This window comes from Pelodiscus sinensis, chromosome 23 (assembly GCF_049634645.1).
Source record: "Pelodiscus sinensis isolate JC-2024 chromosome 23, ASM4963464v1, whole genome shotgun sequence".
Lineage (NCBI taxonomy): Eukaryota > Metazoa > Chordata > Testudines > Trionychidae > Pelodiscus > Pelodiscus sinensis.
The window spans coordinates 241,922-256,600 of record NC_134733.1 but is presented as its reverse complement, the minus strand read 5'-3'; the positions used below and the strand labels follow the sequence as shown (position 1 = coordinate 256,600).

Genomic DNA, 14,679 nt, shown 5'->3' with positions numbered 1-14,679 from the left:
GCATTACCATATCCGTGAGGGTAATGTGACAATCTTAGTGGCTTGTGCTGCAGTGAAAAGTAGCAAAATGACGTTCTTCAGCGAGTGGCGTCCCTGTGGGTGCTCCACTCAGGTCTCAGTGGGTATATCTAGACTACATGGCTCTGTCACCAGAGCCATGTAGATTAGTTTACTAGACATACCCAAACGAAGCAGCAATTTAAATAATCGCCGCTTCATTTAAATTAAAATGGCTGCTGCGCTGAGCCGATCAGCTGTTTGTCGGCTCAGCGCGCTAGTCTGGACACTCTGCGGTTAACATCAAAGGTATTTGTCGATCATCCCGTTATGCCTCGTGGGATGAGGTTTACCGGGGCGGTTGACAAATGCCTTTGATGTCGACCGCGGAGCTTCCAGACTAGCGTGCTGAGCCGACAAACAGCTGATCGGCTCAGCGCAGCCGCCATTTTAATTTAAATGAAGTAGCGATTATTTAAATCGCCGCTTCATTTGGGTATGTCTAGTAAACTAATCTACATGGCTCTAGCAACAGAGCCATGTAGTCTAGACATACCCACTGAGACCTGAGTGGAGCACCCACAGGGACACCACTCGCTGAAGAACGTCATTTTGCTACTTTCCACTGCAGCACAAGCCACTAAGATTGTCACATTACCCTCAGGGATATGGTAATGCTTGGAATCTGGTTTTGGCACTGGGAAAGCTCTATTTCCCTGTATATTTTCAATTGGCTGTGTGATTCTTAATTTCTTATGCTACTAGTTCTGCTATGCACTGTTAAACAGCTGCCATGTTCCACCCCAGAAGCAGCTGCACCATGGCTAGATAAATATATCCTTCAATGAGTATTCATGAACCTCATAGACATAGTGGACAGGCAGCTAGATTTGTTCCTTTTGTCCAATAAGTAGCATTGTTCTGATGAGTACCTTGTTGGACACTTGTTCTGTTTCTGTGATGGTGACAACAAGGCCTGAAGACAAAGGTGCCTGGTCAGGGAGGGTTTCAACCCTCAGGACAGCATCTGGAACACAGGAGAAAACACCCTGAACTTTTAGCTATGAGCTCTGCAGGACTACAGCATGAAAATATCACCCAATATTTGTGCTAACAACATATTAGTGTGCAAAACAGCTGCCATTTGCCACCCCACCCTGTTCAGGAGAAACCATGAGACCCAGATACCATCCTGCATGAAAACAGCAGTTTTCCCCAAGGATGATAAAACTATGTCTCTAGGGATGGGGGTTTATGATCAAAGAAAAATCATCATTTTGAGTTATAAAATGTCTGAGTCAATCAACTACTGTGAACACGGGTAAGAGAACTACTATAGTGAACTCTTTGGGGTACAGTCAGTAGCTAGCTCAACTTGCTCCTAAGCAGCACTGAAAACAAATAAGGATAATACTATAGCATGGCTGCAGCAAGTCGCAATTCTCACAGGAATCCCCAAACTTTGCCTAGTTGACAGGCCATGTTGACTACTGACCAAGCGTTGAAGGGGCACTTCTAATTCACATATAATGGAGAAGATTGATGCATATTGTGCACAGTAGTGTAGCTTGTGCCAAACCAAGTAGCTTATTGTACAGCAATGCTTGATGGGACCTGTCATCTTTGCAGTTCAAATATTTTATTGAAGCTAAGTGCTCTTGTGGTGGCCCAAACTGTAAAGTTCTATTGAATACAGTTGTTAGTCCACTGGGTTACATCCTCTCTGCTCTCTGGTCTCCTCCCTTCCAGAGATAAGACTTCTATAGATTTTCCCTGTTCCTACCTGCTTCTTTCCTAAGGTTTTCCTCCAGACTGGACAGCTTGAGGTTGTAGGAAGTTCGCATGGTATTGATGTCCTCCTCAAGTCGGGCGCGCGACTCCTGCTCAGCTTCATAGTCTGCCTTCAGCTGGGCCAGCCTCGCCTCATACTCCTAAAAGACATAACGAGGACATGGACAGTTTGGCATGGCATATTGCAATGGTCTGCTTCTGACCATCCCCACTCACTCGGGGCTGCTTGTCACTTCCCTTGCATTCAATTAACAGATCTGTTTTCACAGTAATTTTCCACTCTGTTTTAAATGGATAAATGTTGTATCTACCGGCCACGAAGAGTTGATGCACTGCAGTGATGCCAGCATGACTCAACCAGGCCTTGGAGCAGGAGTGGAAAATAATTTTTGGGCCGCCCCAAAAGGGCAGGGTCAGAATACTTCTTGCTTTCCCACCCACAGGCCCTGATTGGTCTGGGGTTGGGGAGCACACAAAGTCTTTGCCTCCCGCCCCCGAAAGAGAACCGCCAACTGTTCCGAGCAGCTGGCGGTTCCCTCTAGGTACCTGTGCCTATGGTGGTGGGAAGAGACTTCATGTGTTCCCCCCTGCTGCCTCCAGGTCAATCAGGGCCTGGGATGGGGAGCAATGTAAGTCTCTTGCAGCCCCCGCCCTGCAAGGGAGCGCTGTGTTTAGAGTCAAGTGACTTTAAGTGCTGAGCCCTTCGCAGGGCAGGAGTAGACTTCAGGTGCCTCCAAGCCCTGATTGGCCTAGGAGCAGGGGCAAAGGCGAGTGCGCAAAGTCTCCTCCCGCCCTGTCCCCGCCCTGCAAGGAACATCCTCCCACCCTGCTAGGAGTGTGCAGTGCTTCTAAGTGCCACGCACTCCTTGCAGGGCAGGGGCAGGGCATGAGGACACTATGCACACTCCCCCTACACCCAGGCCTGATTGGCCTGGGGGCAGGAGGGGGGAGCAGCAGGACCTCTGTGGGTCGGATCAACTCACTTGGTGGACTGGATCCGGCCCATGGAGGCCCTTTTGCCCACCCCTGCCTTTAGGGTTGCCAGGTGTCCGGTTTTGAACCAGACAGTCCGGTATTTGAGGGTTCTGTTCAGGAAAAAAAATAAGAAAATAACAGACATACGCAACTATGTGGGGGGGAAAGGGGGCCAGGAGGGAATCCCTGGGGCTGGACTCGCCTGAGTTTCACCAGGACCAGGCACTGGATGGGTAGCGCCCCGAGATCTGAGTGCTCCTGGGTCAGTCCCACTCCCCACCAGCTGATTCTTTCCCCCCCGCTGTCTCCCCAGCCAGCCCCACTCCCCACAACCCCATCCTGGCCAACCCTGCTTCCTGGCGGTCGGTTCTTTCCCCCTCCTTCTCCCGATCTTCCCTGACCCCCTCCCGGCCAGACCAGCTTCCTGCCAGCCGGTTTCCCCACACACACTCACACATCCTCCCAGCCAGCCCCGCTCCCCTGCCGGCCGGTGTCCCTCCCCCCGCCCATCTGAGATCAAGTGTATCCAGTATTTTTTTTTAAGCCACCTGATAACGCTACCTGCCTTGGCGGAAACTTCTTTAAGAATGGGAGAAGAGCTCACTACCTCTAGCACTTTCACCTCTGATCTCTCTGCCCAGTCTGCCAAAAAGGCATGGATTGGGCACTTACAGCCTGTCACTAGGTTCCTGGCTACTGTTTAATTTCATCCAGCCTATGGCAAGAAGCCTCAAGGCTCAGAGCCCCACTGTGAGTCTGGCATGCCTTGCTGTGTGGGAAGCGAGGGTTGCCAGGCCATTAAAAGTCTGAATGGCTCTTCGGAGCTCCAGGAACTGAAGGAATCTGCAGCCAGTGGGAGTTGCAGGAGCAGCGCCTATGGACCGTGCACACCATGCAGAAGCATGTGGCCACATAGTGACCACTTCCGGAAGCAGCACAAAGCCAGGTGTCAAGGCTGTTCCCCACTCTGTTCTACATGATGAATGCAGAAATTGGGGGCATACAAGAGCACTCCAAAACCTTGCCTGTACAGGCTCTGGTACAAAAACTTACCCCCAAAATCCAATACCCAGATTTTGGGGGACCCGCTGCCACCATCCAAGGAATTTCAAGAAAATCAGGAGAGATCACTTGGGAAATTCCCTCCCTAAAGGTAAAACACTCCCCCCGCCGCCCCAACCTGTTTTGCTTGGAGTTGGGAAAACCAGAGGGAATCCACAGGCAACGATGGACTCTGCCCTTGTAACTAGGCATTGAGTCCTAAGGACACAACTATCAACCAATTCTGGTTAATTAGCAACCCCCACCTCCCAATTTTTTATTATCAAAACAAAAAAGGGAGTTACTCACCTTGTGCAGTAATGAGTGTTTTTCGAGATGGGTGTCCCCGTGGGTGCTCCACTGTAGGTAGAGAGTCGCCCTGAGCCTCAGATCGGAGCTTTGTATAGCAGTTTCCCCTGTTGAGCCACGCATGCCCAGGAGGTGTCTCGAGCCCTTCCCGCCTCCTGAGGAGCGTGACTCAACCCCCTCCCTTTCAGTTCCTCGTCTCCGCCCGAGCAATTTCGACTCCGAGCAGAGGGGAGGCAGGGAGGGTCGTGGAGCACCCACAGGGACACATATCTCGAAGAACACTCGTTACTGCACAAGGTGAGTAACTCCCTTTTCTTCTTCGAGTAGTGTCCCCGTGGGTGCTCCACTGTAGGTAACTACAAAGCAGTATCCAGAATATGGCTGGAGGGAGCCGGAGTCAATGCTTGGCAGTGGTGGAGAGCACTGCCGTGGCAACTGCTGAGTCACTCTTAAGTTGTGGAAGAATAGCGTAATGTTTAGCAAAGGTATGATCTGAAGACCATGTTGCTGCCTGGTAAATGTCTCTTAAGGGGACATTGCCCAGAAAGGCTGTTGAAGCAGCCGTGGCTTGAGTAGAATGCATTCGTGGTGGGCATAGCAGCGGTCTATTGCCCAGAGAGTGGCACTTAATTATGCATGTCGATATCCACTTTGAGATTCGTTGCGTTGATATTGGTGTCCCTTGGGATCATTCAGCAATGGAGATAAAAAGTCTTTCAGATTTACAAAATGGTTTTGTTCTTTCTAGGAAGAAGGCCAGAGCCCTCCGGATGTCCAAAGTGTGCAGGCTGGCATCTGTCTGCGATGAATGCAGTTTTGGGAAAAAGGTAGGTAACACGATCGGATCGTTGAGATGGAATTCTGTACAAACCTTTGGCAAAAATGTAGGGTGGGGTCTAAGTATGACCCTATCCTTTGGGAAAACTGTGTAAGGAGGCTCTGACATTAATGCTCCGAGTTCGCTCACCCTCCTGACTGAGGTGATGGCTAAGAGGAAACAGACCTTCATAAAAAGGAAAGGAAGTGGCACTGTTGCCAGTGGCTCAAAGGGAGGTCTGGTGAGGCAGTTCAAAACAAGATTTAGGTCCCACAGAGGGGGGGGGGGGGCCCTATGTGGTGGATACACATTCTGGAGTCCCTTGAGGAATCTTTTTGTAGTAGGACGGTTACAAATGGAGAAGCCATCTACTGACGTATGAAATGCTGCTATTGCAGAGAGGTGTACTCTTAGGGAGGAGATTGAGAGTCCTGATGCTTTAAGGTCCAGAATGTAGTCTAGGATGCTATCTAGTGGTGAGACACGGAGCTCCACTTTGGCTCGCTGACACCAGTGACAGAAACGTGTCCATTTCTGTTGGTAAGTTTTCCGAGTAGACTGTGTCCTGCTGTGGAGGAGGATGTCTTTTACTCGCTGGGAGCAGCGATCTTCTACCTCCGAGAACCAGAGAAAAGCCATGCCTGAAGATGCAGGGTATTGAGTTGTGGATGCAATATCTTGCCGTTGTCCTGAGATAGTAGGTCTATCCGGTACGGTAGTGGGTAGGGAGGCTGGACCGCTAGCCTGTGAAGGAATGGGTACCAGGTTTGGCGAGACCATGATGGCGCAATCAGGATGACTAGGGCTTTGTGTCTCAGGATCTTGCGCAGGACTCTTGGGATGAGCGGTATGGGAGGAAAGGCGTAGTGTAGGGGGGCTGTCCATTTGATCAGGAAGGCATCCCCCAAAGAGTGTTTGCCAAGTCTCACTCATGAGCAGAATTGGGGGCATTTGGTGTTCTGGGTAGAAGCAAAGAGGTCTATCAATGGCCATCCCCACTGGTGGAAAATTGAGTTCGTCACCTCCGTATGTAACTCCCATTCGTGGTCCGAGGTGAAGTTTCGGCTGAGGGAGTCCACTCCGGGCAAGTAGGATGCTATAAGGGTGACTTGGTTGCGGATGCACGAGTTCCACAGGCGAATAGCCTCTGCGCATAAGGAGCGGGAGCGGGCTCCACCCTGTCTGTTTATGTAGAACATCGTGCAGATGTTGTCCGTTAGGCTGGAGTTCGCGGGGAACTCCTGACGACTGGAGCCAAGAAGTTCTACGCATGACCACCGCTGTAGCTGTAGTTCGGCCTGCGGTGTCAGCAACATCCATTGCGGTTTGGAGAGCGGTGCGGGCGATCATATGGCCCTCATGAACTGTTGTTTTCAAGATGGATCTTTTGGACTCAGGGAGATGTGGCACCAGTTCTCCCAGTTTTGAGTAATTGTCAAAGTCATGATTTACTAAAAGAGCTGAGTAGTTCGATATTCTGAGTTGTAGGGTGGAAGAGGAGTATACCTTCTTGCCAAAGGAGTCCAACATTTTGTGGTCCTTGTCTGCGTTGCCCAACTTGTATTCTGGGAGCTTTGCACGTTGTTGTGCTGAGTCTACAACTAATGAATTAGGTTGTGGATGTGTAAAGAGAAAGTCGTTGTCTTTTGATGGGACAAAGTACTTCCTGTTGATTCTCTTATTGGTTGGTTGAATGGATGCAGGTGTTTTCCAGAGGTCTTCCGAGGTCTCCATTATTGCCTCGTCTATAGGCAGGGCAATCTTGCTATGTAATGTAGGATGGAGATTTTTTAGCAATTGGTACTGTTTCTTCTGGACCTCTTGCAGGGAAACATTCTGGCTTGTTGCTACCCTCTTGAATAGTTCCTGGAACTGTTTTAGGTCATCAATTGGTGCAGAATCTGATGGTACTACTGCTTCATCTCATTGTAGGGTGGAAGAGGAGTATACCTTCTTGCCAAAGGAATCCAACTTCTTTTTTTGGTCCTTGTCTGCGTTGCCCTGAGCCTCAGATCGGAGCTTTGTATAGCAGTTTCCCCTGTTGAGCCACGCATGCCCAGGAGGCTACAGGGCGATCCTCCCACTCCGCACCGGCAGCGGGGCGCGCTACAGCTGAGCGGCCCAGGGAGCGCTCCAAGCAGCCGGCACGGCAAGAAAAGCCGGTGCCGAAGCATTCAGGAGCATCAGAATGTGTGACATTTATTGAATGAATGTCTGATTCAGTGTCAGAGATTCATTCCACCTCCTCAACCAAAGGAGTTGCTGGAGGTAAGGGTTGCGGCCGAGATGAGCTTCTCCGAGATGGAGTGGAGTGAGTTGGGGAGCGTCATCCACATGGCTCCCAGTGTTCCCAGGGTCCCCATTGTGGTGGGTAAGGTGGGGGTGGGTAAGGCCAGTATGGGTGCCATGGGTTCTGTTGTGGTGGAGCTCTGTACTGGTAAAAGCGGGACTGCCTAGGAGATGCGTGCCTCGAGGAATAAGACGTGTGGTAGTCATCCTCAGGAAGAGGAGCATCTTGGCCGGATAATAGTGACATAGACCTGGGAGGGGATAGCCTTGATGGGGACCTCCCAGGTGAGTAAGATGTGGAAGGCAGACATTGATAGTACAGGCTGCTGTGTGGGTCAGTTTCCTGCTGAGGCTGATCCCTGGCAGTCTCATCTGGCTGCCTGTCTGGTTGTGCTGGCAGCGTTAGTGCAGCATCATGCTGCTTAGTTGGAGCTGGTGCCGGGCGTTTAGCAGGCTGTGATTCAGTCTGCTGCAGTGCCGTGGCTTTAGTCGGCACCGCAGCTTTAAGCTGTGCTGCGGCTTTCGGCGCCGCTGAAGCTTGAGGCAGCGTCAGGACTGGAAGCGGTGCCGCGGTTTGAAGTGGCACCGCAGTTTGCTTCGGCACCGGCTTTTCTTGCCGTGCCGGCTGCTTGGAGCGCTCCCGGGGCCGCTCAGCTGTAGCGCGCCCCGCTGCCGGTGCGGAGTGGGAGGATTGCCCCGTAGCCTCCTGGGCATGCGTGGCTCAACAGGGGAAACTGCTATACAAAGCTCCGATCTGAGGCTCAGGGCAACCCTTCACCTACAGTGGAGCACCCACGGGGACACTACTCGAAGAAGAACTACAGTTGCAAGCATAGTAAATTGACTACATGGAAAGAGCCAGCATTGATATAGATACTCAGAGTGCTAGGGAACGAGGTGTACAGCTAGTTCGGATTACGAAGCCTAATCCGAACTAGCTACTCCATGCCGCATGTAGCCGTGCGGCACGGGGTTCGAACTAGCCGGCATTTAAAAATGGCGCCGGCCGGCTTCATGCAAATGAAGCCCGGGAAATTCAAATCCCGGGCTTCATTTGCAACTGCGGATGACTACATTACCCCCACTAGTTCGAACTAGCGGGGTAGTGTAGACATACCCCTAGTGAGGAGGGCTTTAAACTAGGTTTGATGGGGATAGGTGACCAAAGCCCACGGGTAAATTAAGAACATGAAGACTTGGGAGATGGGTCGGAAATGGGAGGGAGTGTGGGCTATAATAGCAGAGAAAAAGGAGGGACAAAGCAGAACAAGGAGGTAAGATCAAATCAGTATGGGTATGTCTACACTACAGCACTAATGCGAACTAACTCAATTCGAATTAGTTAATTCGAACTAAGATCATTCGAATTAGTGCATCTAGACTTAAAAACTAATTCAAATTAGCGTTTTGCTAATTCGAACTAGTGCGTCCACACTGATTGGATGCTGGGTCGCATTTAAGGGCAGCTGAAACCAGTTCCAGCAGGGCATCAGCTCAGTAGTTGCTTTGTGTGGCTGCTGTCTGAGGCTCATGCTTAAAGGGACCACCATGGACAGCCGGTTCTCAGCTTTTCTGCTTCCTTGCTTACCTTGCCGAGGGACAGCAAAGCGTTTTTCTCTCTTCCTGCCTGTGTCGGTGCTTCCCATTGGGGACGCCGCTGCAGTTGGCACCATGGTGCCAGAACTCACACTAGGCATGCTGCTCCTGTTTTTGGACTTGCTGCTGCAAGCCTGCCAGCAATGGCTGGAGGCTGCCTTGCACCATCTGGTGCACGTCAGCCCCCTGCCTCTCCCCCTGGCCTCCCCTGGGGTCGTGGAGGAGCGGCAGCAGTGCCCAGACGCCAGCGTACCCCGCCGCATCTGGCGTCTGGACACCAGCAGCAACTGGTGGGACCGCATTGTCCTGGAGCACTGGGGAGACAGAACAGTGGACACAGAACTTCAGGATGAAGAAGGACACCTTCCTGGAGCTCTGCAAGTGGCTTGCCCCTGCTCTGCGGCAACGGGATACTTGCATGAGGCCCGCCATCCCCCTCTAGAAGCGTGTGGCCATCGCCCTGTGTAAGCTCTCCACCCCGGACAGCTACCGATCCGTCGGGAACCTGTTCGGTGTGGGGAGATCCGTCGGAGAAGTGCTCATGCAGGTATGGCACCCACCGGCCACTGGGCCGGAGGGGGTGGGAGGCTGCAAGGAGGGGATGGGCCGCCCAGGGAAAATGGGGGGGGGGGGGAGGAGGCGAAAGTGCCCCGCACGGGAGGGTTAGGTCTGTCCTGGACGTACTACACGCCACCCATGGGGGTTGCTTCCGGGAGTGGGGCACGGGGCAGTGCTAGGGAACAACCACTCCCAGCCACCCGCAGGTGGTCAAGGCCATCAATCGGGTGCTGCTCTGCAGGGTGGTCCGCCTCACCGACCCGGATGCGGTCATCTGGGGGTTCGGCGCCCTCGGCTTCCCCAACTGCGGGGTGGCCATCGATGGGAAGCACATCCCCATCTGTGCCCCGGAACACCAGGCCTCCCAGTACATCAACAGGAAGCGGTACTTCTCCGTCCACCTACAGGCCATGTGTGACCACCGGGGCCAGTTCACGGACATTAATGTGGGCTGGTCCGGCAAGGCACACGACGCCAGAGTGTTCCGGAACTCCTCCGTGTGCCAGAGGCTGCAGGCCGGGATCTTCTTCCCCGACTGCCACATCAGGGTCGGGGACGTGGACATGCCAGTCTGCCTGGTGGGGGATGAGGCCTACCCCCTACAGCCCTGGCTCATGAAGCCGTACACAGGGCACCTCAACCTCTCCTGGCAGGCCTTCAATGCCAGGCTCACCAGGGCCTGCATCGTGGTCGAGGGGGCCTTCGGACTCCTGAAAGCCTGATTTCGATGCCTCGCCAATGCCACGCGTCGACCTCGCTGAGCACAATATCCCTCTCATGGTGGCAGCATATTGTGTGCTGCACAATTTATGTGAGCAGAAGGGGGAGGCTTTCCTGCCAGCCTGGATGGCTGAGGTTGAGCGCATGGCCGGCCAGTACGCACAGTCCTGCACCGCCGCCATCCGGGAGGCCCAGCGGTGGGCCATCTGGATCCGGGAAGCCCTGTGAGAGAGCTTCCAGGTGAAGGAGGAGGACTGAACTCTCCCTGCATGCCCCACTGGGGCCTTCTTCCACTCTCCCCTCCTTCCCCTTTCCCCTCCCTAACCCCCCTTCCTAATGTAAAATAAAGACACCTGTTTTGCCAACAAAAATCTCTCTTTATTGTACATAACTGGGGTGGGGGAGGGAGGAGTGAGGTTGCGAGAGGGGAGGGGGAAACCTGAGAGGAGGGAGCTGGAAGGGGGAGGAAGGGGAGGAAGGGAAGGGAAGGGAAGGGAAAGCTCAGGGTTGGGAGTCCCGCTGGCTCTCCCATCTCGCAGCACTGCGGGTGCGGGGGTGTTGGGAGGGGAGTGGGTGTGGAGGGTAGGGCAGGAGGGACGAGGGGTGCGGAGGAAGCCGGAGCGGGAGCAAGGGTGGGAGGAAGAGTGAGAGCTGGGGCAGCTGCAGGGGCTGGAGCAGGAGGAGGCAGGAACCTGTCCACCAGGGTCTGGAGGTGCCCTCTGAGGGCACAGCTCTGCTCCTCCAGTGCCTCCAAGCTCCGCTGCCGCAGCCGCAGTTCCTCCCGGACCCAGTGCTCCTGGATGCGGATCTCGTGCTCAAGTAGCCGCAGGTGCTGCCGGTAATAGTCCTCCAGGTTCCTGGTGTGCCTGTTGGCCCGGGTCCGGGTGGCTGTTGCAGGCGGGTGGTGCGCCCTGCAGTCCCAAGTGCTGCGGCTGTGGTGAAACAAGCAGTGGTCAGTTCTCCCTGGGGACACAGTGGGTGAAACCCAGCCCTCCTTTGCAAGGTGAGGTCGGCGTGTGGGGAACGGGCCAGGGCCCCTGCATGACACCCAGCTGCTGCTCCATGGTGGGCAAGGCCCAGGCACATGGTCCCTGGGCTCCCTCTCCCCCCACCCTCCCCAGACACATAAGGGGAGCATGATGGCACTCACATGTAGAGCCCTCCCCGGCCTCAGACGACACAGCCGATGTGCTCTGTGGGGTGCCTCAGGGATCCTGGGTAGGCTCCCTGTAGGGTCCTGGCTCTCGGCGTCCTCCTCCTCTGTGTCCAGGATGGGTCCCTCTGCCCCGGGGTCGATCACCACCCAGGGGGCATGCACTGCATGAGCCTCCAGGATGCGGTCCAGGGCCTCGTAATGGGGGCATGCCTCCGGGTCGGCCCCTGGCTAGGATGCCCTGGAGTAGGTCTGCCGCAGGTCCTTAATTTTGCAGCGGACTTGCTCCCGGGTCCGCATGTGGCCTCTGGTGGCCAGGCTGTCAGCCTTGCGGCTATAGACGGCCACGTTCCCAGGGCTAGTGCGGAGACCGTGGACGCTGGAGGACTCCCCCCAAACCTCGATGAGGTCCACGATCTCTGCACTAGACCAGGCGGCACCCGCCTCTTGCAGCCCCGGGCAGGCTCCTGGGAGCCGCCAGCCTGGTCCTGGGAAGAGGCGGAGGGCTGGGTGGCAGTGGGTGGCTGGCTCACGCTGTGCCAGGTGCAGGGTCTGCTGGCTGGGTGCTGGCAGGCTTGCAACTGGCATGAGCGCCGTTGCCTGACCGTGCCCCTTTAAGGGCTCCGGGGCCGGGAGGGGGGCAAAAGAGTTTCCCTGGTTGTGCCCACAGTGGCCACCAGGGCAAGCTGGGAAAGGCTAGCCTCCAACTAGTTGGAATTAAGTGGCTACACAGCCCTTAATTCGAACTACTTAATTCAAACTGGGTGTTAGTCCTCGTAGAATGAGGTTTACCTAGTTCGAATTAAGCGCTCCGCTAGTTCGAATTAAGTTCGAACTAGTGGTTTGCATGTATAGACCCTATGAAAGTTAATTCGAACTAACGGCTGTTAGTTCAAATTAACTTTGTAGTGTAGACATACCCTATCTTAGATGCCTATATACAAATGTAAGAAGTATTGGTAATAAGCAGGAAGAACTGGACATGCTAATACAACTATGACATCGTTGGCATCACAGAGACTTGGTGGGATAACACACATGATTGGAATATTGGTATAGAAGGGTACAGCTTACTCAGGAAGGACTGGTGGGGAAAAAAGGGAGGAGATGTTGCCTTATGTATTAAAAATGTACACACTTGAACTGAGGTGGAGATGGACATAAGAGACGGACGTGTTGAGAGTCTCTGGGTTAGGCTAAAAGGGGTAAAAAACAAGGGTGATGACAAAATGAGGAGTAACATTAGTTTGAACCAAGGGGTTTGGTTTGAACTAACGTGTCCCGGAACGCACTTCCTGGTTTGAATCAGCTGGCGTGCAGAATAATGCACAGGTGAGATTATGCTAATGAAGCATGGGATATTTAAATCCCCACTTCATTAGCAATTTCAGTTGGCTACATTTGCATCCCTAGCTCGAACTAGGGAGCAAGTGTAGTCGTATCCAATTTGATTTTAACAAATAGGGAGGAACTGGTTGAGAATTTGAAAGTGGAAGGCAGCTTGGGTGAAAGTGATCATGACATCACAGAGTTCGTGATTCTAAGGTATGGTAGAAGGGAAAACAGCAAATTAGAGACAATGGATTTCAGGAAGGCAGATTTTAGTAAGCTAGGAGAGCTGGTAGGTAAAGTCCCATGGGAGGCAAGACTTAGGGGAAAAACAACTGAAGTGAGTTGGCAGTTTTTCAAAGGGACATTATTAAGGGCCCCAAAACAAGCTATAGGAAAGAGAAAATACGACAAAAGACCGCCTTGGCTTAATCAGGAGATCTTGCATGATCTAAAAATAAAAAAGGGATCATAAAATGGTAACTAGGACAAACTACAAAGGATGAATATAAGCAAACAATACAAGAATGCAGGGGCAAGATTAGAAAGGCAAAGGCAGAAAACCAGCTCAAAGTAGCTACAGGCATAAAAGGAAACAAGAAGACATACTATAAATGTATTAGAAGCAAGAGGAAGACCAAGGACAGGGTAGGCCCATTGCTCAGTGAGGAGGGAGAAACAGTAACAGGAAACTTGGAAATGGCAGAGATGCTTAATGACTTCTTTGTTTTGGTCTTCACCGAGAAGTCTGATAAAGGAATGCCTAACATAGTGAATGCTAGTGGGAAGGGAGTAGGTTTAGAAGATAAAATAAAAAAGGAACAAGTTAAAATCACTCAGAAAAGTTAGATGTCTGCAAGTCACCAGGGCCTGATGAAATGCATCCTAGAATACTCAAGAAGCTGATAGAAGAGGTATCTGAGCCTTTAACTATCATCTTTGGAAAATCATGGAAGACAGGAGAGAATCCAGAAGATTGGAAAAGGGCAAATATAGTGCCCATCTATTAAAAGGGAAATAAGAACAAACCAGAAAATTATAGACGCAGTCAGTTTAACTTCTGTGCCAGGAAAGATAATGAAGCAAGTAATTAAGGAAATCATCTGCAAACACTTGGAAGATAATAAGGTGATAGGGAACAGCCAGCATGGATTTGTAAAGAACAAATCATGTCAAACCAATCTGACAGCTTTCTTTGATAGGATATCGAGTCTTGTTGATAAGGGAGAAGCCGTGCAAAACAAGATTTAGTTCCCACAAACGGGGTGGGGCCCTATGTGGTGGGTACACATTCTGGAGTCCCTTGAGGAATCTTTTTGAAATAGGATGGTTAAAAATGGAGTATCCATCTACTGACGTACGAAATGCTGCTATTGCAGAGAGGTGTACTCTTAGGGAGGAGATTGAGAGTCCTGATGCTTTAAGGTCCAGAATGTAGTCTAGGATGGTATCTAGTGGTGAGGCACGGGGCTCCACTTTGGCTCGCTGACACCACTGACAGAAACTTGTCCATTTCTGTTGGTAAGTTTTCCGAGTAGACTGTGTCCTGCTGTGGAGGAGGATGTCTTTTACTCGCTGGGAGCAGCGATCTTCTACCTCTGAGAACCAGAGAGAAGCCATGCCTGAAGATGCAGGGTATTGAGTTGTGGATGCAATATCTTGCTGTCGTCCTGAGATAGTAGGTCTATCCGGTACGGTAGCGGGTAGGGAGGCTGGACCGCTAGCCTGTGAAGGTCTGGGTACCAGGTTTGGCGAGGCCATGATGGAGCAATCAGGATGACTAGGGCTTTGTCTCTCAGGATCTTGCGCAGAACTCTTGGGATGAGCGGTATGGAAGGAAAGGCGTAGTGTAGGGGGGCTGTCCATTTGATCAGGAAGGCATCCCCCAGAGAGTGTTTGCCAAGTCCCACACGTGAGCAGAATTGGGGACATTTGGTGTTCTGGGTAGAAGCAAAGAGGTCTACAATGGCCATCCCTACTGGTGGAAAATTGAGTTTGTCACCTCCGTATGTAACTCCCATTCGTGGTCCGAGGTGAAGTTTCGGCTGAGTGAGTCCGCTTTGATGTTGTTCACTCCGGGCAAGTAGGATGCTATAAGGGTGAC

The 14,679-nt window shown here is 52.3% G+C and overlaps 1 protein-coding gene across 13 annotated transcripts in view; it reads right to left on the bottom strand.

The window, feature by feature from the left end:
- Window positions 1-14,679, bottom strand: part of KIF17 (kinesin family member 17) — a 196,009-nt gene that overhangs the window by 83,978 nt on the left and 97,352 nt on the right. For all 13 annotated transcript variants that reach the window (XR_012897338.1, XM_075906586.1, XM_075906580.1 and 10 more), the window contains 2 exons: window positions 1,781-1,928; window positions 930-1,024 (listed from right to left, as the gene is read on the bottom strand). Coding sequence is in view for 12 of the 13 variants with exons in the window: in XM_075906586.1 (XP_075762701.1) it covers window positions 930-1,024; window positions 1,781-1,928 (243 nt within the window). In the remaining variant the exon portion in view is untranslated. The remainder of the gene's footprint in view (window positions 1-929; window positions 1,025-1,780; window positions 1,929-14,679) is intronic.